General features: G+C 28.1%; 2 protein-coding genes across 3 annotated transcripts; one reads left to right on the forward strand and one right to left on the reverse strand.

Moving 5' to 3' along the window:
- LOC109329823 (TATA element modulatory factor-like) lies at positions 3,834–6,730 on the forward strand. Of its 2 annotated transcripts, XM_019563673.1 has the most exons (2): positions 3,834–4,528; positions 4,718–6,730. In XM_019563673.1, the coding sequence occupies exons 1-2, from the start codon at positions 3,908–3,910 to the stop codon at positions 6,461–6,463; spliced, it is 2,367 nt and encodes a 788-aa protein (XP_019419218.1). In that variant the 5' UTR covers positions 3,834–3,907; the 3' UTR covers positions 6,464–6,730. The 2 variants fall into 2 exon arrangements, with proteins under 2 accessions (XP_019419218.1, XP_019419217.1); XM_019563672.1 differs by having other exon boundaries at positions 3,834–6,730.
- LOC109329392 (probable polygalacturonase At3g15720) lies at positions 9,358–23,404 on the reverse strand. The gene is made up of 9 exons (XM_019563057.1): positions 23,247–23,404; positions 12,698–12,835; positions 10,837–10,992; positions 10,708–10,731; positions 10,413–10,620; positions 10,229–10,310; positions 10,012–10,120; positions 9,813–9,917; positions 9,358–9,651 (listed from the first exon to the last, which is right to left on the reverse strand). Exons 1-9 carry the CDS (start codon positions 23,394–23,396, stop codon positions 9,358–9,360), a joined length of 1,266 nt encoding a protein of 421 aa, XP_019418602.1. The 5' UTR covers positions 23,397–23,404.

Consider the following 25,853-nt stretch of genomic DNA (forward strand, 5'->3'; position numbering starts at 1 on the left):
TAAAATTAAAAATTTATTTCCTATGAATTAAATCCAAATCAAAATATTAGTGGATGGAAAATATAAATGGTATAATTGTTATTTGACTATACAATTGCAGGACAAAATTAATGTCTATTGAAAAATAAAATTAAATGTGATTTGAGTGGCAATAGTAGATTGGACCTATAAAGCATATTAAAAACATAATTGTTGTCTCACAAAAGTGTATTATTTCATGTACTATTATTTGTGATTGATTGAAAAATAGATTTAAGTTAAAAAATTAATAATTAAATATTTTAATTTTTTAACCAATCACAAGTAATGATACATAAAGTTGTATACTTTTCGAGACAAAAAACTTCTACGGAGTGAAAAAAGAGAGAAAACTAGAGGAAAAAATAAGAAAAAAAAACAACCTTGCTTGTGGATTTTTGTCCTATCTACATATTGGAGATCAAAGCTACCATGACACATTTTACATATTTTGCACATTTTACACATGTGATTAATATCTTAGTTAGTTTGTTAAGTTGTTACTTGTATCACAAGTTATCTTTGTATTGTGTATATAAGCACATGACTTGTAATCCTTTAATCAATCAATGAAGATTCACAATATTCATTTTATGCTTCCGCATTATTTTCACAATATGGTATCAGAGCCTTCATCCCGAGGCTTTGGTAACCGCTGCGCATTCTCTATACTAATATTATCTTTCGCTTACAAGATAAATAAAGAATCATCTCAACAATTTGACATGAAGCGGAGAAGTTTGTAGAGAGAGAAGATCGAAGGGAGACATTGCTCAAGAATGATGGGTTCTTCATCAAACACCATCAACGATAACGTGCACCTTGTATGGCATTCAAACCCGCTTTTGCTCAACCTTAGGCACTGATTACTTCAATTTACGAGGAAGAAATAAAGAAACATCCAGAACATCTTGCAACTCAAAGCTGCCAGATTCTTTTGAGCAACTGGTTGTTTATATGAAAGATAATCCATATGATGCAAACAAAACAAAAAACTTTTGCATTCATGTTAAGGGGAATGATGGCACTGAGGTTGTATTAGTCTTTTCGAAAGGCACAACCAATTGTTGGAGTGCAGTGATTCTACCCCCTATCTTCTACCAATGTTCAAGATCATCAACAACAAGATCATCAACATCAACAAGATCAACAACAACAAGATCAACAACAACAAGATCAACAAGAAGATCAACAACAACAATAACAACAAGAAGATCAACAAAAACAACAATCATACATACTCTAATCATCACACTATCAATCTTGTACAAAGAATAAGAAATCCTTTAATCAATCAATGAAGATTCACAATATTCATTTTATGCTGCATTATTTTTGCATTACACGGGTACCCGTACGGGTATGATAATGTTCTCCTATTTTGAAAAGAATATGGTCAAGATTTCTGACCAGGAAAATAATCAAGTAGTTGGGAAAATCCAATCACATGACGATCGAGATTCTGATCTATCACATTGTTATCAAATCAAATTATCAAGCTGGAGTCATTAACATTTATCCTCCAGCTTGAGGGGGGTTATTGGAGATCAAAGCTACCATGACACATTTTGCACATTTTACACATGTGATTAATATCTTAGTTAGTTTGTTAAGTTGTTACTTGTATCACAAGTTATCTTTGTATTGTGTATATAAGCACATGACTTGTAATCTTTTAATCAATCAATGAAGATTCACAATATTCATTTTATGCTTCCGCATTATTTTCACAATACTACACCAATAGACACTATGAAAAGGAACTCTACATTAATAAAGAGACAAGTAATATTTTGTAGTATATTTTTAAGGTCAAAATTGTTATTTTAATAAAAATTAAAAGTCATAAATATCATTGTCTTTTAATTTTTTAGTGCATTTTTTTACAATTTACTTCTCTATTAATGAAGAAGAGTTTAAGCTGAAGTGTCCATACATCATATTTGTCACCGTTTTTCTTGTGCGTTAACACCGTTCATGAACATTCAACATTGCATTTTGCGTTTGGGGACTTGTTTCTTTTACCAATTTCTACACATCATTGTCATTTTTTGTTTTTACATGTGGCAAGTATTTAATTATTTATGTATATTTCTTTTTTCTTTTCTGTTCGTTCTTAATAATTTTCCTTTTTTATAAAAATAAAACAATATTCCATTTTTATACATAACTTTATAATTATAAAATTAATAAATAATTAGTAATAAAATAAGTAAAAATATTTTGTAATTTTTTAAGTAATATTTTTTATTTTAATAGTTCGGTTATGGGGTTATGGGTTGTGTCATGTCTTCTTTTATGCTCATGAAAGCAGGAGTCATTTCCCAATCAATATGGTCTCTTTGTTAATGATTTCATTTGATATAAATAATTAATTTCATATAAATAAGAGTGCAAGACACAATGAAAAAATAGATAAAAAAGGAAAAAAGAGGAAAATTTTACCTGGGTCCATTAGGATGTCTAGTTTAAATAGCAATATTTTTTAAAGAAATAAAGTGATAACTTATATTTAATTTTACATAATAAATAATAAGATTTAAATAATTCGTATACAAAATAAAATTCAAATTATCATGTATACTTATATTTGTTATGGTTAGAAACATGTTATATTAAAAGCCTTTACCTAACATGTTAGATTGAGCTTAGACATATTAAAGACTCTATTTAGCTTAATAAATTAATTTTTAGGTTAGGTAGAATGCATATTAAGTCTAACGAGTTGACTTATTTAATTACATTATATAATAATATTTATATTATAATATAATTATTTTAAAAAAATTTGAATATAAAATATATATACAAATTAAAGTTTAAATGTTTATCTTATGGAAGTCTATTTAAATCAAGTTTTTAGCGGCATACTTGTGAACCTCTTTAACATTTTATTAGAGTAAATTTTTAAATAGGATAACATGTAAATCATATTTTCAACAGATTAAATTTAGACTTTCAAAAAATAAAAATAAACAAAATAAACATATTAACTCTGTACTATATATTATATTACACATAGGTAAAAATTATTGTTTCCATCCTAGTTATATTCTATACTTATTATGGGAGTATATCATATCTCATAAAATGTGTATCACTTTACATGTTATTGATTGTAATAATTGGTTAAAAAATACTTAATTATTAAACTTTTAACTTAATTATATTTTTAATTAATTAAAAGTAATAACACTAGGAATAGTAATTAGGAGTGGCAACCAGATTAGTGTTTTTTATTCCCATAAGATTGGCAAGTATTCAATAAAATGATAATGAAATACATAATCATATAATATTAAAATAATAAAAATATAATATAATTAATATAAATTTATAAATATACAAATATTTGTGAGGCCAAAGACTTTTGTGAGTGTCTATTCCTAGTGTTTGAAATTGTCATCTCAAGTGTCACATGCCAAACTACTTCTTGAACTTACAAACGAGTGTTGGTTTAAGTAGTATATGTTTGATTTCTCTTAAGCAATGTCCTGGGTTCGAGTCTTGTGAATAAAAAAAAAAATCTACGGGAGGATTTAACCCCAAATATCTATGATATTTCTGGCTCGGACAAAATTACTTACAGTGCGATGATACATGGGAGAAACCATGAGAAAAACTACTTCTTGAACTTGGTAGTTGAAAGATATATCCCTAGGAATAATCGCCCAATGTGGAAGGTTCCCAAATTCCCAACCCTAAACTTCAAATGGGTTTTTTTAGGCCCAACATTTGAAATTTGAATTCTTAAAAACCAACTTTACACACTATATATATATATATATATGTATATATTATATATCATCATTATCATTATCCCTTACAACTTCACCCATTCATCAAAAACCCTAATCTTGTTGTATTTCTCAAACCACATTTCTCAACTATGGCCAAAAAGAAAATGTCCAACCAATCCAAACAACAACATCAACAACAACAACAACATGAAGAAAATGTGTCACAACCTCAACCAACACCTTCTTCAGACAACAACAACAAACTTGAAACTCTGAAAAACCTTAACTCTCTCCTTCTTAAAGAAACCACTAAACGACGACAACAAGTTGAGTCGTTAGAGTCTCATCTTTCCAACACTGTAGACGACAATGTCGTTTCCGAGTTGGAAAAATCTGTTGCTTTTGCTTTCATTAAGTCACGTGTTGAGGAATTAGGTTTTGTTTTCTCTTCTGACAAAAACGACATGAGCCATGTCGTTTCAGAGTTAGGGTTTGAGGTTGAGGAATTGAAGAATCGATTGAGTGAGGTTAGTGGAGAGAGGGATAGGTTGAAGGTTGATTTTGATGGTGTTGTTGTTGATGCTGGTTTGATTAAGGAGAAGGTTAGAGAAGGTGAGATAAGAGAGGAGAAGGTTGTGGAGGAGTTACGGAAAGTGAGATCGGAGTGGGAGAAGTTGATTGAGGAAGGGTTAAAGAAGGAGAAGGTGATTGAAGAAGTGATAGGTGAAAGAGATTCTGCTGTTAGTAAGTGGAGAGAGTTGAATGAGAAGGTTGTAGAAGCTGAGAGTAGAGAAAATAAGCTCGTGGAGGAGTTACGGGAAGCGAGGGTTGAAGGGGAGAAACTAGGGTTTGAGAGAGAGCGTGTGATCGTGGAGGTTCGGGAAGAAAGAGATTCGGCTGTAAGGGAATCGAGAGAGTTGAAGGAGAAGGTTCTAGAGGCGGAGAATAATAATAGAGAGCTTCTGGAAGAGTTGCAAAAGGTGAGATTGGAAGGGGAGAAGTTAATCGAAGAAGGGGGTCGGAAGGAGAGAGTGATCAATGAAGTGACAGTGGAGAGAGATTCAGCTTTAAGTGACTCGAGAGAGTTGAAGGAGAAGGTTCTAGAGGCAGAGAATAGTAATAGAAAGCTTCTAGATGAGTTGCAGAAGATGAGATTGGAAGTGGAGAACTTGCTCGAGGAAGGGTCTCGGAAGGATAGAGTGATTGGTGAAGTGACAGTGGAGAGAGATTTGGCTGTAAGGGACTCGAGAGAGTTGAAGGAGAAGGTTCTAGAGGCGGAGAATAGTAACAAAAAGCTTCTAGAAGAGTTGCAGAAGGTGAGATTGGAAGGGGAGAAGTTAATCCAGGAAGGGTCTCGGAAGGAGAGAGTGATCGGTGAAGTGAAAGTGGAGAGAGATTTGGCTGTAAGGGACTCGAGAGAGTTGAAGGAAAAGCTTCTAGAGGCAGAGAATAGTAACAAAAGGTTTCTAGAAGAGTTGCAGAAGGTGAGATTGGAAGGGGAGAAGTTATTCGAGGAAGGGTCTCGGAAGGATAGATTGATTGGTGAAGTGACAAGTGAGAGGGAATCTGCTGTAAGGAGCTTGCGAGAGTCGACCAAGGTGATTGAAAAATTGAAGGAGGAGATAGATTTGGTTACGAGGGAGAAGGATGAGATTTCAAAGGTGAATGATGCGCAGAAGGTGAAAATCAGTAGCATGGAATTGGAGTTGGTCAATGTGAGTGAGGCATTGAATTATGTGAGTAAGGAAGAGAAGTTGATGAAAGGAAAGCTTCTGGAATTGGAAGACAAAGTCGGGATATATGAGAAGAAGGAAGAGGGGTTGATGCTGAAGATTAGGGATTTGGTGAAACACAAGGAGGAGGTGGAAGGGAGTGTTGAAATGCTGAAGGAGGGGAGAGATAGTGTTGAGAAGGTTTTGGGCAAGGTTCGGAAGGAATTGGAGGATAAGCAGCGTGAGATTGAGAACGTGAAAGTTAGCTACGTGAAGGAAATTACTGAGGTGCAAAATATTGCAAATGAGTTGAATCAATCCGGTAAAGGATTTGAAAAGAAAAATAGTGAATTACTTTCAGAAGTTGAGAGTTACAAGAATGCTGTTAAGGAAGTCACGGTTGAGAGGGATAACATCAGAAAGGGTTTTGAAGAGGAGAAAAATAAAGTGAAGAGCTTAATGCTGCAAGTTGCAGAAATGGAGGGTAAAATTGAAGCCTTGGCAGGTGAGATAGGCATGATAAAAAGTGAGAAGGTGAAGCTACTTGAGAAGAATGAGACGGTGGAAAGCCGTGTGAGCGTTTTGATTGATGAAAAGGATGCATTGCAGCGGAGCCTTCTGGAGGCGCAACAAGAGTGTGATGAAGTCAGAGCTAAGGTTGAATTTTACAGCCTCAATTCAAACCAGGTACTGGAGATGTTGAAGAATGCTGCAGCACTTGTTTCCCAAGACATGGAAGGGGAAGAGGATGTTGTATCCAATGAGCAGAAGCCCGAGGAAGAAATCCGGCTTTATGCTGAACAGCTTGGTGCAATTAGGGATGCATTTAGGAACAAGAACAAGATGGTGGCTGATATGAAGCAACAATCTGAAGTGCTGCAGAAATCTGTGCATGAGGCACATCAAATGAAAAGCTTATGGACTATGATATCCTCGGGAGCTTCAGTTTTGGCTGCGGCGTTTGCTGCTGCATATGTTGCTAAAGGACACTGAATGGCCGTTTTTCCTTCTCAGAAAAGTTGCTCTGGTATTAGGATCAAGATTTACATTTTGTAGCACTAAGAAGTAATTGAGCTATATCATGAACTCTGACTTTAGGGAATTAAATTTAATCTTTGTTGACCGAAAAACCAGATGAAATATAAATGTCAACAAATGAGTTTTTGTCCTGTTTTAACATGTCTGTTATTTCTATTTGCTTATGCTCACTTTCAATCTCTGTTTAAAAAAAGTTAAAAGAAATGCAGTGAGAAATTATGGTCCATGACTACATGTTAGGCTAACATTGCTCCACAATTTTCATTAAAGAAATTTGTTAAAGAACAAATACATAAATACTGAATAGGGCAGGTTCTTAAAGTTGATTCACAAATGTATGTGTTGCTGTTGTTTTTAATTTTTGTTACATTCAGTAGCAGCAATTAGAATTACTTTGTATGATTGGAATGGAACTAGAAATTTGGTGTTGCAAGTCCTTGTATTCTGTTATTGCAGATTTACTCAAAACTTGATCGGCGAGGTTAAAAGTTTAGTTGATGAATCTAACTGTTTGATCTGAAATGCATTCCTTTTTGTAATTATTCTTGTTGTTTCCCAGGTGTGGATGTTGTGTCTTAAGGTGAATTCTATTATATTTCCAGGGTAGAGATTATGGTGTTAGTGCACAATTTTGCATGGTAAACCAATCGATGTCTCTACGAACATTCGTGATCGATGTCTCTGGGAACCGAAAAGTTTACTGGTCTGTAATTGTTTACTCTAATTATCGTTCCTTCCTGGGTTTGGAAAGTTGTTGGTGGTTTTGCATCCTCGTGTTGCGTGCCAACAATTAGACCTAGAACTCATAGTGTAGCAGATCCCGGGTTGCATTTTCCATTTTTCAGTAGCAACAATTAGAACTGCTATGTATAATTGAAATAGATCTAGAACTCGTAGTGTAGCAGATCCCAGCATTCTGTTAATATAGATTAATTGTGAAGTTGTTTGAAGAAATTACACAATTTAGGTGATGAATCTATTTGATTTTGCATTTGTCACTTGGTTTCTGCTTCTCAATAAAACCACCCATTTAGACTGTAAGTTAAGTACATAGTTTATGGTATTGCTGCACAATTTTGCAGGCTCCTCAAATGTTTTGGGAACCCATAAAAACTTAGACAATTCAAATTTGTCAATTGATTGTGTCTAAAATTACCACTTTCATATTAGGTTTGTTCAAGACTTCAAGTAATTGGTGGTTTTTGATCTTTCCAATCATTGTTATTAGGGTGGGTTGAAGATCCTCTGTTGATGAATACGGGGGGAGCATATCATTTGTTCTACGTTTTGTGCCACTCCATGTGTTATAGATTATGATTGGTCGAAAAAAATATACTCAAGTTAAAAATTTAATTATTAAGTATTTTTCTGACCAATCATATCTGATGGCACATGGGTGATATAATATTGTGGGACAAAAGATGTGGTCATTTAGAAAACAAGGAAAAAAATGTTAAATGTTGTCTTAACTTTGTTTAATGAAAGGGAGTAAGGATAGAAAAGGTTAAAAAAAATAACAGCTTGATAGTAACCAAGAGAATAAGTAAGTGAGTGGACATGTCTCAATTGTTAATAGAATACCAACACCAACAACCACAAGAAAATGTGTCATATATTATTAATTGTGATTGATTAAAAAATGTATTTAAGTTAGAAGCTTAATTTTTAAATATTTTTTTAGTCAATCACAATTAATAATACATAGATAGAGTATGACATTTTATGAGACAGAATATGTGGAACCACCAACGACCCATATGGTACTCTACCTAAGTTTTGTCCATTAGAGAACATATTTCCCATCTCATAATGTATGTCTTCCATATGTCATGGGCTGTTATTGATTGTTATTGATCAGAAAAATACCTAATAATTAATTTTTTAACTTAAATGTATTTTTTATAATCAATCACATCCCATGACACATGAAATGATACATTTTATGGGATAACGAATATGCTCTCTTAGATGACTCCATTAGTTAATGTTTATTTGTTTTTTATTATTATTTTATTCTGTTTATGTGTCTTTTTTGGAACTTTAATAAAGTATTAATGACTACTTATTAACTTTACTTTTATGTTTGTACAAAACAAACTTTATACCAATCACAGCTAATGAATTTAATTTTTTAACTTAAAATGTATTTGTTATTATTTTATTCTTTTTATATGCCTTTTTTGGAAGTTTAATAAAGTATTAATGACTATTTATTAACTTTACTTTTATGTTTGTACCAAAGAAACTTTAGGCTTATGTAGTATTTATCTCTTATCCTTAATATAAAATATCATCTAGAATATTTTCTATGCATCATTTATTATTTTCTCTCCATTGTTGTTTTTTTATATAGAAAGGATGAATTATATAGCAAGAGTGTAATATCTATATGTGCATTGGTTTGTATGAAGATTTATACATATTCAGTGTATCATATATCATTAATTTTTATTTGGGTTATGTATTAAAAGTCGAGTGATCATGATTAAATATGAATGATAGGTGATGTGGTGTAAAAAATTATTACATACCGAGTCTATACATCTTTTTCAATCTAATTACCTGCTTAGTAAGGAAAATGAAACTATTAACAGGGAAAACATTATGTATTGTAACTTTGTAGCAAAGTAAAAGAAACATAATCTTATTCAAAAAGAAAAAGTATACAAAACTTGAGCCACTGTTTTATTTTAATAACTAATGATATGTGACAAAAAAAAATAGGAATGAGATTCTCTCTTATATTAGATCTCCCAATACTAAAATATAAGATGAGATATCTAATTTGCTAATACAAAAATAATGAAAATTCTCGATCCTTAATTTTTTTTTATGGCACATGTTAAAATCTAAAGTCTGGTATTAGATTCTCCAGTACGGATTCCGGCCCCAATAAGAGTACTAGGTGGTTTCTCAGTCAAGCAAGGCACTTTAGGTGAAACCTGAGTTTCTTGTCCTTTAACATTGGTGCATGAAGCAGTGACTACTTTATTCGAAGAAATTGAGGTTAAGTTAACTGTATCCATGATGATGTTAGTACATCCTCCACCATTAGAATTACACCCCAAATTAATTGCAACAGAAGTAGCAGAAGTTCCACTCACATCTTGGTATGTCACACCATTTATTTCAAATCCTTTTCCCTGCATCATCATCATCATTTCATATAATTTTACTATAGGAAAGTATTGATATAAGAAATAAATAAATTGTGAATTTATTTCTTTCACTACCCTTATAAAAAATTATTTAAGAGATCAATTCATTTTAATAGATTCAAAACCAAATTCAAAATATGCACTACCTCTTCTTGCTTATCTTTATAGTTCTGATTAATAATTATCGGGTTTCTGGTATTGTAAAGTCTGATTTTGTTGAACGTGACATTTCTTACATAACCATATCCTTCCTGTACAAAAATATAGTAAAATTAATTTTAGAACAAAGAATATGATTAACATAATTTTAAAATATATATTTACAAAAAATGATCGTATTCTTACCGGCCATGTTTTTATTCTCACTCCATTAGTTGTTCCCTTAAAAGTGCAATTATTAACATATACATTTTCTACTGTTGCAAAATCTCCATTTTTCCCAAGACTACCAATACTGAAACACATGAAAACAAGAAAAAATAGAATCTGAGACCAATTTTACCATTAAATGATTTTATCAATTTAATAAAATCTCAATGATGATAATCTATTTTCTATATACCTTATACCATGGCCAGGTCCACAAGTTATAGCTGTAATGTTAATATTTGATGTGCCCTTATTCATGGCAATGCAATCATCTCCTATTAAAATAAACATGCACATATAAACATTATCAATTTCTCATCATATATATATATATATGGTTTTAGATGTGAAAATTAAAATATTTCTACACCCTTTACCTGTGGCAATGGTGCAATTTTGGATTATTATGTCTTTAGATTCATTAATGTCGATTCCATCAGTATTTGGACTATCTTCTGGAGCAGTGATAATAAGATCACGTATTCTAGTTTGAACACAACTAGTTATAGATATATGACCCTTTGCACTATTGATATGTTGTATCGCACTAAGTTGGAGTTTGTTACAGTTTTTAAAAGATAGAGCCTGAACAATGAAATAAATTATTAACACATAAAATAAGAATCAAATAATTCCTTAGCAATGAGAAATTCATTAGCTAGTATATCTTACTTTTGGTCTTTGGCAACTATCATCCTGAAAAATAAAATTCAATAATTTGAGTTATAATAAATTTTTTGAAATATAAGAATTTTGTTAAGAAAGTTGAAATACAATGACTAAAAATAATAAATCACATACTTTACAAATTTTCCACCAAATAGAGCCTTGGCCATCAATTTGTCCACCTCCATTCATGACAAGACTAGTTACATTTGTGAACTGAATCCATCTATTCTTGTCAACATTTTCTGTCCATGCTTCAGTGCTACTTGGTGCAACAATATTTCCTTCCAGCTTATATTTTTCACATTAAAAAAAAGGTTAGGAGTAAAAAAATGTGTGGAAGTGAAATATCTATTTAGGTCAACAATATTTCTCTCATGCCTATATTTTAGAGTCTAAAATTTATTTAGTGTGAGTATCAAATTTTATACACACTCGGGTAATTATTTAACACTCATATAAAGAACCAATTATAGTAAAATATAAAAATGAGACTAGGGGGTGTGAGTTGTGTTTTCTCATGCCCTTATTTACACCTATTTATGAGTATCTGTATGGGTAGCAGATAGTTGGGACTCAACGAGTTTTCAACTTTAATCATATATTTATGTTTTGTAATAATTAATATTCATAAAAATAATTGTTACATGAATAGTAACATATGTATATTATATGCTTATCACTATAGTTCAATTACTAAAATTACTAATACGATTATCATGATACTCATATCTCATATGAGCTATTATTACAGTTATCTATTACAAATATTTTTGGTGAATATCTATAAGTCATATATTTTTGTCATCCCTATAGATAAATTTTTTGTCATTAGACAAGTTGTGTGACAAAATTCTTTATAATAATAAAAACAAAGAAAGTCACATGCATTGTATATCTGTTTCTCCTTGACAGAGATTAAATATATGTTAGGTTATTTCTCCAATTATCTGTTGTTTTTAATATGAAAGTAGTGTTATTAATATTGTTTCAGTCATCAAAACGATCAGCGTACTAGTATTTGATCCTCCATAACAACATTTAGATAAAAATTAAGTTTCTTCATAAAAAAATGTATTTTTAAATGAAAACCCGATGTAACTAGTACGATTTGAATGAAAATCAGTCAATAAGATAAGTTTGGACCAATATTATTGAATGACCGATATAATTGATCTGTTATACCTGTATAGGGACCTATTTACGGGTTGAACCCACCGATACAGTAAGATTTTCATAACACTACATGAAACCTTAAATTTTTTAACGGGAATGATTTAATTGTAGAAAATCTTATTTTAAAACATAATATCTAAATCCCTAATATAGAGAAGATTTAAAGATATAAATAAGATGCATTACTTATTTATATTGAAGTCTTGAAATTATAGATTAAAAGAGTATAGTCAAATCTTATATGACAGAAATTAAAAATTAATCTATTTATAACAGTCTAAAGCATCACAGAATTATACTTTTATTTTATTGTTTATAAATTTAAGAAAAATATCTTTTAATTCATGATTTTTAAATGCTATTTTAATTACTTATCTATTTAATATTTATAATTTAAATATTAATTTTTAATTCCAAATTTTATCTTATATATTCTGGTTTAATTTTGATGCACTTCCATGTTTTACACCATCAACTATATATATATATTTATATGTGTATGTGTGAGTATATTATGTATGCAAATGATTGTGTAAATATTTATACACAGTTAGTACATCATTCATTATTCAATTGTATTAATTTTATTTATAAGTTAATAATCATTAAAAATGAATGATGAATGATATAATAATTGTTTAAAAATCTGTCACTATATACATCATTTTTTCATTACATAATAACACATATAATGTTTAAGTAATCCAAAATTGAAGTTAATAGCACCTTGGACATTGTAAAATATGTCCAAAAGATAAAAGATTAACATGTATAAGTATACAAATCAATTTATTATAATGTAAGTTTCACACATTTTTACCTTAAAATGAACCTCAGAAAATTTGCATGGACCATTGAAAGTTATAGGCTTCAACATGAACGTATTTCCATTTGGCACCTCAAGGGTCCCAAAAGAATCACTTATTCCACAAGCATCACTCCAAGCTTTCAAAAAAGCCTAGCTTGAATGAAATATTATAACCACAATAAGTAAATTTAACACTTGAGAATTAGAAAATTTATTAGAAATATTGGAAATCAATATTACTGAACTTCTCTTGAAAAAATAATTTATCAATGTAAAAAAATAGAGAAGTTAAACAATTCTTTACTTGAGAATCATCGGTCATGCCATCTCCAACAGCACCATATTCCATTACATTGAAATTGGTTTTGTTTGAAACCTCTTTTAATAGCCTGGAATTACATGAACATAATGAAGCAAAAGATAAAATGAAAAGAGTGATAATAAAACCTTGCATTATGAATATTTATTAATAGATTTGTTGTGAATGTGAAAGATGAAATTTTCATAGCGTAATGTGATTATTTATAATCCAAGTGAATATGAGGTGATTGGTTGAGTTTCAAATTAAAATTAAAATAAGTAATAAATTAATGAATGATTAATTAATTAATTAATTAATTTAATAGTAATAGATTAAGTAAATTTGTTTTATTTAATATTTTAAATAATTGTTTTTTTTTTTGGATTTTAATAGTTCATTAAATGATGTAAAAACTATATCGTACCGACCGGTTCAACCGGAAAACCAGTGAATCAATCTCCTAACCAGTACGGTACAGATGTTGAACCGGTCAAGTATCAAAACTGGTCAAAAACCGATCAAAACCGATGAACCGGCCGGTATATACACGTATTTTTTTTTTGAAAAAAGAAGTTAAAAACTTAAAAACCTATTACAAGGTGACCCATCTTTCCAATCATTATTCAACACTTCAAGACACATGTTTCCAAGACATACTTAGATTACACATTTTGGTTCCTAACATTCGTGTGTAATCTCAGTGACATTTGTGTAATCCTTGAGTACTGTCTAAGATAGGATTTGGTGCAAAAATATAATAACCGATATGAGACAACTTTGACTCATTGGTGTTAAATGTTAAAACTCCAAATTTATTTGTTTTGTAGAGTGAGTTGTGAACTTGTGTAATTTATTTATATTTTGCGGTTGTTAAGTAATATTTTTAGATTGATATATGTTTTGTAATTTAGACTTTGAATTTGTTAAAGACTTAAAGTTGTTTGTTTATGTGAATTTTGAGTAGATTATGAATATGAATTATAAATTTGAGTATCTACCTGTTTAGAATTTTTTTGTTATAGGTTTATATATATAAATACAAGTATGTATATCCGGTTTAACCGGCATACAGTTTAATTACTGAACCACCAGTTGAATCATTGTACCACTATGCCAGTACAATGACCAGTTTGATAACTGATACGGTTTTAACAACACTGATGTCATATCTTCTTTATTCCTCTCACAGAGTCACTTCAATACCCTTCGGTCTCTTTGTTAACGATTTTATTTAATAAAAATAATTAGTTCTTTTTAAATATTCTTAATTACATAATTAATGAGATCAATAGATTTTTAGTAGTGAGATCACCAACCACTTGTGTTACTCTTTCTTCTGTAGAAGTAGAGTATCTGTTTACGACCAATGTAGTTTCTTTGCCTTTTGATTTAATTAAATTATATTGATACAATTAATCTTAAATACTTTTAATCATATAACTAATGAAAGTTATGGAATTTTAATATCACGGTAAAGACATATGTTGTATATTCTTTTCTGCTCTCTCAAAGAGGGAAGTTGATTCATGATGCATGTATTCTCATTGCTATTGAATTCACTTAATTATAAATAATAAATAATTTCTTTAATAAAAATTGAACAAACAAACTAATTAATTTTAACCCATAACTACATTATCTTAATTTCTCTATTGCACCTAGGAATACTAAAAACACTTTTAAAGAAAATTATTCTTTTAAAAATCACTATTTCAATAAAATAATTTTTGAAATCATACTTTTAAGAAAATCACTTTTAGAACAGTGTTTTTATAAACAACGTTTTTAACTTTAAATCTCTTTTAAAATAATGTTTTTTAAACAATGTTTTGAAATCATTCTTTTAATATTTTTTAAAACAATATTTTTTTAAGTTAATTTTTTTACAATATTCTACTAACATATGACTTTTAAAGTTCTATGTGTACTTTTAACATATATATATTATGTACTTAAGAATAAAATTTTAGTATAAAATACATTTACATATCCTACAATTAATTTGAAGTTAATAAAAAATTCAAAGTGAGAAGCACTATAATAAAGTGAATCACATTGAAAAACAAAGAATATAATTTTTGAATAATTATTTTTTGGATGGAATAAATATCCACTTAAATAGATATATTCATGGATATTCATTGGATATAATAAATGAATTCAATCTGATTCATTACTAAAGTTATTCATTAGATTATATTCGTTTAAATTTATTAGTTCTAATAAATGAAGAAATCAATGATATCTTTGTAATGAGTGGTCTATTGGTTGAGGAGAAGAATCTAAGGAATGAATTGTAGAATGTCGTGAGTTCGAGTGTCATTTATAGCAAATTTAAAAGAAAGAAGAGTTATAAGGTGTTTTGATGGTTAGAGAGAAGGGTTGAAGTGAAGAAGGTTGAGAGTAGTGACGGATCTTGAAGAAATGTTAAGGAGGGGCAAAATATAAGATTAATTGAGTAACAAAAAATCTAGATAATTGTTTGAAAATTTCAAAATAACATTTCAATTCTAAATAATAATAATTAACAATTAAAGATGTTAAAGAAAAATATACATTAATTTAAAGTGTCGCTCTTCGTTAAAGGCTTCGACTCATCGATGATTAAATTAAGGATAAAATTTCCAACTATTTATTTTACAATATAAATCATCATGTTGTCTACAAGAAATTCATCTTCTATTTTACTACATAGTTTTGTTTCAATTTGGTGTCTTCGTTGCTAAAAATGATATTCCTCTAGTAGCTAAACCACAATAGTTAAGATTAGAGAATAACTTGATCAAACAAATAATATATATTTACTTTTCCCGTATTGCCAATGTTCAAATTAATTCAGAGATGGTTGTGAGTTTTTATTTTTTCAAAAATGAAGGGCTAACAATATCAACAATAAAACGTTGAAATAAACATATCAAGTAATTCGTCTCTTACTCGCATTGAAATTCATATGGTAGAATTTTTGCACAAAAAATACATATGTTATCAATATTAAATGTTTTATAAAAACCGATAAAATCTTAAGACTTTTGCTACAAATTTGACAAAGATAATATTTATCTTATAATATATATATATAAGCATAAAATAATTATGAAATTAAACAAAGTAATAATATTATAAGAAATATCAACATCTACATATATAAAAGAACTTTATCTATTATCTAAAAAATTTAGAACGATTATACAATTTACAGTTTAAAAAAGTATAAAAATATTTTAAAAAATTTGAAATAAAATTTCAAGGGGGGCAGTTGCCCCCACCTGTCTCCAAGAAGTTTCACCCCTAGTTGAGAGTTTGAATATCACCCCTATAAATACTAACATTTCCTGATAAAATTTAGCATACATAATTTCTATATTCCAAAATTACTCACTTTCTAGCCTTGATTATTCTTTAAGTCAAATTCTCATGAGAATAATTGATATTATGTGCAAGTGCAATGTTTTTACAACTTTTGAATCTACAAGTATGAAGGATAAATCCATCTTTCAATACAAAAGTATAACATACAATGTTATATGTTAGTAATATTGTAACAAAAATCATATTTGATTATGGACAATAAACATTTTCAATGTTACAAAGAACACACATTAATACATAATATTAAACTATGATGTATATATACATTGCATATAATTTTAAAATAATTGAATTGACATGGAATATGTGAAAACATGTTCATAAAACGGCTGAAATTGAATAAACAGTTCACTATATGTACATCAATAATATAATTTTTTTATATTATTGATACATCATCTAACATTTATATGAAATATAATTATTTAAGAATTAATAAACCTGAAATGTAAAAAACAAAATCTTCCAAATATCAAAAATATTAAATATTATATTTTAAATATGATAAGTTTATTTCAATGATTACACCATAATTATATACAATGAATATATTTATATTTATTTCAATTGTGAGTGATTCAATTATTTGAATTTCAACTTTCAAAAGTAAGATTGAATAATCATTTGCTCTTCAAAAAATTAATATAAATGAATAGTAGATGATATATTATTTATGGATAAATATTTATACTGACAATACATAAATATTACACTCATAAATAAATATAAAAAATGTATGTGTTAACATTGAAATTATGGAAATTTTACGTAGGTCCAAGTCTAGGGATGACAAAAAAACTGACTTGTGGGTATCTGTGGAAATATCCATAATAATAGCTTTTGGGTGAGAACGAGTTTTATAATACCTGCCCTCGGGTAGCTTCAAAATTTGTAATTAATATTTTATATATTATAGTTTTTTATTATTACTTAAGATTATATATCATATACTTTATTGTTATTTTATAATAAATTGCACATATTTAATTTTTTATAAAAACTTATCATATAAATATCATATTATTCATCTAATAATTATTTTTACATATTGATTACTATAAATTATATAAATATATTAATTAAAATGAAAAATCTATTGGATACTGCAAATACTGGCTACTCGCACGGCTACCCATAAATATTGTAGGCTTGAGAATAGGAAAGTACTACTCATGCCCACCCGCGTCAGTTGCATCCTAGGTACAACAATTCTTTTCTCTATTTTAATTTATTTCTAAGGAGTAAATAAAATTTAAAATCAATGGCAATAAGGTAAAGTCTATCTATAGAAGTTTTCCCAATTGTTGGTATTATATACTCCTTATAAAACACTACTTTGCAGATTTTGATAATCCTTTATATATACTTTATATTTTATGCAATATTTACTATTTTCTCCGGTTTAGTATTTTTTCATTAATGAAAATAGTAAATTTCCAAATGAGACATTAGAAAATAAGGTAAAGTCTATCTATAGAGACTATTTTTTCATTAATGAAAATAATAAATTTCCAAATGACACTTTAGAAAATTAAATTATGATGTTATAATATTTAAAAAAAATATGATATTATAACATTTCTTAAAATTACGATATAATAATATATTTTCTTAAAGTTATTGTGTGAAGACCAATTTTATTGAACCAGGACTAATAGGAGGGACTAATATGATAATTTCCCAAAGCAAGGGATTAATATTCCTTGTTTTTAATCAATAATTTCAGGAATTGAAATTAAGGTTTGTTGTTGTTCACACCACTTATTGAGATATCTTTGTTCTTATCTAATATATTTCGAGGTGTAGTTGCATCTTCGGCTTAAAAAAAATACCACTTATTGAGTTTTTACTTTTTAGTTAATAACTTTTTTCTTTGTCAGAAACCAGAGTTGCCTAATGGACCACATGGTGTTATCAAGCAAGAGTGACAAATGAATGAATTTGGATTTGGAAGCTAATGGATGGATGGTAAGTCATCCATTAATCCATATAAATTTATTTAAACTATATTTTAAATTATTCAATTCATCCATATCCAATGGATTCCAATCTATCCAATTTATACATGACTCCATTTTCATGGATTTGGATGGACGAATATCCAATCCCTTTGATTTTTTATTAGAACTAAAAAAATCTATTGAAGAAAATTATTATTCTAAAAACTATTATTTCAACTAAACATTTTTTAAAACACCTTTTAAAAAAACGCTTCTAAAATCATTTGTAAAATACTTTTTTAAAAAAAGTGATTTTTTGAACTTGTATAGAAAAATATTTTTTCCAATGTTTTACGAGCCTGTGTTGTTTAAGGTTCTATGTGTAAAAAATTTAACAAATGCATATGCATTGTCAATATAAAGATTTATACATAGTCACTACATCATCCACAATACATTTGATTTTTTTTTGAAGAGTCAACAATAATTAAATATAAAAGGTGGATGATGCAGTTACACTTATAAAACTCATACATTGGTGAGTGCATACATTTTTATCATACTTATATATGTTATGTACTTAAGAATACAATATTAATTTTAACTACTTGCACTTGACATATTATATGATGAAAAATTAGAGAAGAAATATTATTTTCGACAAAAAATGTGACATTACTCTCTATATGCTTGAATACAGACACATACAAATATGATAAGTAAGTGATCATGGTACGGGTCAGGATGGGTTATGCTTGGTCACTATCTAACCCTAAATATTGGTTGGGTCTTGTAACACCTCAGTTATGTCATGCGACCTTCCAGACTCATACATATACTGAGCGTGTCACCGGTAACACTCTAGTCCTAACATGTGACTTCCCCAGCCCATGAATACACTGAGCGTGTCACCCACCAGTTTAAATACCTCATGCAATATTTTATTTCCCACAGAGTGGAGCCTTCCGCGACTCGAACTCATAACCTCAAGGATAAATAATCATTATTCACATGAGTCACTACCATTAAGCTAGACTTTTTCAACTTAGAGAATCCACAAACATAGAGAATCCAAATTTATAAAATATAAGATTGCTTCAATTCTATCTAATAGGGATGTGTGACTTTTTCTTTAATGCACCATGAAACATTTGTAATAGATAGATTATCCCTAAGATTCAATTTCTTTACTATGTCTAGGTTTGCATGGCATCTACCATTCCCTAGATTATAAATAAACCATCCCATTTAATTAGGGGACTTAATTTGAGGGTCATTTCAACTTTGAAAGCAATGGGATGATTCAAATTTTCCTTTCTTTTGATTAGATTACTCCCTCAGTTACTATTTATTTGTTGTTTAAAAAAAATTTGTTCTTTTAATGTGTCTCGTTTTGAAGTTTAATAAAGTATTAATGATTAATTATCAATTGTACTCTTATATACAATATTCTCAGATCCTTAATATCAACTATCCACAAATTTTTAATGTGTCTTCTTTTTTTTGTTCCTTGATATTCCATTTTATATCACATTTTTTTTATTTTCTATGTATCATTTATTATTCCTCACCATTTTATAAAGGATTGCTTCTTTAATCTATGGAAAAGATGAGTGATAATTACAAGTGTAATATACACACTCCCTAGAACCTTGTAGTCAAGTAAATCTTTATATTAATTGTACGTAAATGCTAAGAAAATATTTAGTAGCTAGGGAAAATATTCTTTATTATAACTTTGTAGAAAAGTGATAGAAGCATAACCTTATTCTAATTAAAAGGTATGCAAAGTTTGAGCCTTTTTTTTATAATTTTAATGACTGAATAATATGTGAGAACCAATAAGAGTACTAGGTAGTTTCTCTGTCAAGCAAGATACTTTAGGTGAAACAGTAGTTTCTTGTCCTTTAACATTGCTACATAAAACAATGACTTTTTCACTCGGAGAAACCGAAGTTAGGTTAACTCTATCCATGATGATATTACTGCATCCTTCACTAGAATTGCAACCCAAATTAATTGCAACAGAAGTAGCAGAAGTTCCACTCACATCTTTGTATGTCACACCAATTATTTCAATTCCTTTTCCCTGCATCATCATTTCATATAATTTTGCTATAGGAAAGTCCTGATTAAAAAAAAGATGATCGATTTACGAGTTTCTCATTTAAAATTTATTTGCGAGTTGAATTTTGGAAGGAAAATAAGTGAAATAGAAGGTTTGAGGGTTATGGAATACATTTTTAGACGACTCTAAAACATTTATTTTCTCTTTATTCTCTTTCAAAAATCAACTCGCAAACAAACCCTTAATGGGGTTAGAAGATTTGAAACCACATTCAAAATATGCATTACCTCTACAAGATCTCTATAGTTCTGGTCAATAATTATCGGATTTCTTGTATTTTGAAGTCTAATATTATTGTACGTGACATTTCTTACAAAACCATATCCGTTCTGTAGAGAAGAAGAGTGAAATTAATTTCAGAACAAAGAAATATGAATAATTTGATACATGAGATGATTTTGAAATATATATTTACAAAAGATGATTATCTTTTTACCTGCCATGTCTTTATTCTCAATCCATTAGTTGTTCCAAAGAAACTGCAATTACTAACATATACATTTTCTACTGTTGCATAACCTCCATCTTTTCCAAGACTACCAACACTGAAACACATGACAACAAGAAAAAAGAGAAAATGAGACAAATTTTACTATTAAATAATTTTATCAATTTAGTAAAATCTCAATGATGATAATATATATATATATATATATATATATATATATATATATTTTTTATATTTTATATGTACCTTATACCATGGCCAGGTCCACAATTTACATCAGTAACATTAATATTTGATGTGCCCTTGATCATAGCAATGCAATCATCCCCTATTAAAATGAACATGTCACAAATAAACACACTCAATTTCTCATCATTATATATGGTTTTGGATGTGCAAAATATATGTACAACCCTTACCTGTGGCAATGGTGCAATTTTGGACCACAATGTCGTTCGAGTTACCAATGTCAATACCATCAGTGTTTGGACTATCTTCAGGTGCAGTGATAGTAAGATTGCGTATTCTAATTTGAACACAATTATTTATCCCTATGTGACCCCTTGCACTATTGATATGATGTAACCCACTTAGTTCGAGATTTTTACAGGATTCAAAAGATAGAGCCTGAACAATGAAATAAATTATTAACACATAAAATAAGAATCAATAATTTCCTTAGCAATGAGAAATTCCTTAGCTAGTATATCTTACTTTTGGTCTTTGGCAACTATCATCCTGAAAAAGGAAATTCAATAATTTGAGTTATAATAAAAAAATTGAAATATAAGATTTTTTTTAAGAAAGTTGAAATACAATGACTAAAAATAATAAATCACATACTTTACAAATTTTCCACCAAATAGAGCCTTGGCCATCAATTTCTCCACCTCCATTCATGACAAGACCAGTGACATTGTTGACCTGAATCCATCTGTTCTTGTCCACATTCCCTGTCCATGCTTCAGTGCTACTTGGTGCAACAATTTTTCCTTCGAGCTTATATTTTCACATTAAAACAAATGCTGTGGGTAAAAATATATATGTGGAAATGAAATATTTATTTAGTGCAACAATATTAGGAAAACTTATACACTCTACTACAAAAGATTTACACACATGAGTGAATTATTTATCACTTATTTGTATTAACTATATTTTAAGAATCAATGATTTATACACATCAATAAATTATTTATCACTTATTTGTATTACCTATATTTTAAGAATCAATGATAATTAAATATGAATATAGATAATATAATAATAATATATAAAATGGGTAGAGAATTTTTACATGGATAACTTGAATTGTATATTGGATACTGTCTCAATTTCATAGTTTGTTAGTTGATTATTCTGAAATAATTCAACTTCAATAAATACATAATGTTAACTAAAGCTGTCATTTAAGAAGAAAAAGTTGAAAAAATTTTATTTTTATTTTTTAAGAAACGCTTTTTTTAATTAAGTGATATTTTGAACTTTAAGAAATTTATTTTTTCAAATATTCTATAAGCATGCAATATTTATAGTTTTAAGTGTAAATTTTTTAATACATATTCACTATACATTTAAGAACAAACTTTTAACATTAATTATATCTATATGTCTTATAATTAGTCTCAATTTAATAAAAAAATCAAAGTAAGAGTAGGAAGTATTACAAAAAAGTAAGATATGAGATAGTGAATATAACTGAAAAGCAAAAAATATTTTATGAATGTTTTTTGATGCATTAGATATAATGAATGAACTTACATACATTCATCGTTAAAATTATTCATTTAATTATATTCATTTAAATTTATTAGTTCTAATGAATGAATTTAATTTTATTAGATTTTGATGAATGGTGAATGTGGATAATTATGTAAAACCATATTTTTTTTACAAACATCACAATTACATAATCATAGATATAATATTTAAATAATCAAAAATGGAAGTTAATGGCACCTTCAACATTGTAAAATATGTCCAAAAGACAAAAGATGGAACATGTATGTACAAAAATCAATTTATTATATTGTAAGTGTCACACATTTTTACCTTAAAATTAAACTCAGCACATTTGCATGGACCATTGAAAGATAGAGGCTTCAACAAGAACGTTTTTCCATATGGCACCTCAAGGGTAGCAATAGAACCACTTACTCCACAAGCTGCATTCCAAGCTTTCAAAAAAGCCTAGCTTGCATTATATATATATATATATACATTATTTATATATATTATAAACCCAATAAGTAAATTTAACACTTGAGAATTAGAAAACATATTAGAAATTGGAAGTCATATATTACTGCATTTTCTTACGTGAAAAAAAGTAATTTATCAATGTAAAAAAATAGAGAAGTTAAAAAATTATTTACTTGAGAATCATCAGTGAGGCCATCTCCAACAGCACCATATTCCATTACATTGAAAATGGATTTGCTTGAAACAGCATCTAATAGCCTTGTATTACATGAACAGAATGAAGCAAAAGATAAAATGAAAAAAATTATAATAAGACCTTGCATGATCAATATTATTTAATGAATTGATTGTGAATGTGAAACATGTAATTTTCATAGTGTAATATGATTATTTATAATCCGAGTGAATATCAAGGTAATTGGTTGAGTTTCAAATTTTCCTTTCGATCCTTTCATTAAATGAGTCTAATTTGTTTATAAAAAATAGTTTAACTTGTAAAACAGAAATGGATTGTAAGTTAGTGTTTGTGAATAATTATTCAAATTCTTATAAACAACAATCAAACCTTAATTCAATTAGGTGTGGTTGATCACATAGGTCTAACTAAGGCATAATACTCTATCGTGAATATATTCATTTACAAATCATTGAATATTTAAATTATTTTTAATCATTTCGCCTATGATTTTTTTTAAATTTCTTTTTCATCTAGAAACTTTTAATTTTTAAATGATCAATTCATTCTATCTAATGTATAATTAATTAATTTAGAGCAAATTACACTCACCACTTTTTTGTTTAAAAGATTACAGTCAAATCACCTACAGGATGAGTGAGTATAATCTCATGTAGTGTAGGTATAATTTACTCATTTAACTACAATGTAGTAATAAATAATAAGGAAAGTGCATAAACCCCCCAAACTTTAGGTCTTTTACAAGTCGGTATTATAAACTACTTTTTTCTTCCTAATTACTCTTTAAACTTTATCAGTTTGTGAAATTGGTCCATGCATAAATATATTATTAAATTACTCATAGATAACAAAGAAATTGTTACACTCAAACTCAGAACAATAGGAATACAATAATGCATGTTAGTCAGTATTGATATACAGAAACCACCATCAAAATACAAAATTGATTGAGAAGAAGAAAATAAGTAGACTATAGAGTTAAAAGCGATAGATACAATAATATTATGATATATACAAAAATAAAATAAATAGTCGAGATTAAAAACATTTATAGGTTTAAAAAATTCATTGTTTTTCATTTCACATTGTCTTTATGTAGGGATCAATAGTTAAAGTTTAAGAAGTAATTAGGAAGAAAAAATAGTTCATTATATTTATTTACAAAAAGGCATAAAGTTTAAGGTGTTTTTATATAATCTTAAATATAATTATTATTTTTAAGACTCTTATTTAATACTTTAACATACTTACCATAGTTGAATATCATTTTCCTTATAAGAAGTCACAATGTTTATCTTTTAATATTTTTATAAAACATTCATACAATAAACTATAATTATATTTCTACCTTTACATTTTTATTACTTCATCATCTTCTTACTATAAATATTAGTGGAATGAAAATGAATATTTGGAAACTAAAAATTGAATTTATAAATACTAATTAAAGATTAAAATAATATTACAAAAAAATAATTATAGATATTATTAAAACGAAATAATAATATTCAAAAATGAAAAAATAAAACTTATAAACTAGTCAAACGTACAGAAATAAGTTCAGAATTTCAAAACTAATAGGTTATTAAAATAAGTTTATAATGAATGTTAATAACTAGTATAAAGTTTTTCCACTCCCATCATTCAACACCCAAGTGAAAAAAATTTATTTAATAATCATTAACTCTTAACGGATATCATAAAAATATAAATTATTAATGTACAGTCAATTTTCTCTTAAAAGTAAATGAAATAAAGTGGATTGTATCTTAGTATTGTGATTCGATCATTGATGGATAATCGACTACATGACTTAGAAAAGAGAGAAATAAATTTCCTTTTCTTATTCATTCAAATGATTTAGAGTTGACACTATGATTTTTATGGTTAAAATTATGGATGACAAAAAAATTCGATCCGTGAGTATCCGTGAAATACCTATAACGGGTATCCACAATAATAGCTTATGGGTAGAAACAAGATTTATAATTACTCACAAATTTATATATTTAGTTTTTAAATAAAATTTCATATATATTTATTATTATTTTAAGATTATATATTATACACATTATTATTATTTCATAATAAACTACATCTATTTCATAATTAATTTAGAGCAAATTACACTCACCGCTTTTTTGTTTAAAAGATTATAGTCAATTCGCCTACCGGATGAGTGAGTATAATCTCATGTAGTGTAGGTATAATTTACTCATTTAACTACAATGTAGTAATAAATAATAGGGAAAGTGCAAATACCTCCAAACTTTATGTCTTTTCCAAGTAGGTATTATAAACTATTTTTTCTTCCTAATTACTCCTTAAACTTTATCAGTTTGTGAAATTGGTCCATGTATAAATATATTATTAAATTACTCATAGATAACAATGAAATTGTTACAGTCAAACTCAGAATAGTAGGAATGTAACAATGCATATTAATCAGTATTAATATCCATAAACAACTATCAAAATACAAATTGATTGAGAAGAAGAAAATAAGTAAATTATGGAGTTAAAAGTGATTAATACATTAATATTATTATATATACAAAAATAAAATAAATAATCGAGATTAAAA

Source organism: Lupinus angustifolius, chromosome LG16 (assembly GCF_001865875.1).
Source record: "Lupinus angustifolius cultivar Tanjil chromosome LG16, LupAngTanjil_v1.0, whole genome shotgun sequence".
Taxonomy (NCBI): Eukaryota; Viridiplantae; Streptophyta; class Magnoliopsida; order Fabales; family Fabaceae; genus Lupinus; species Lupinus angustifolius.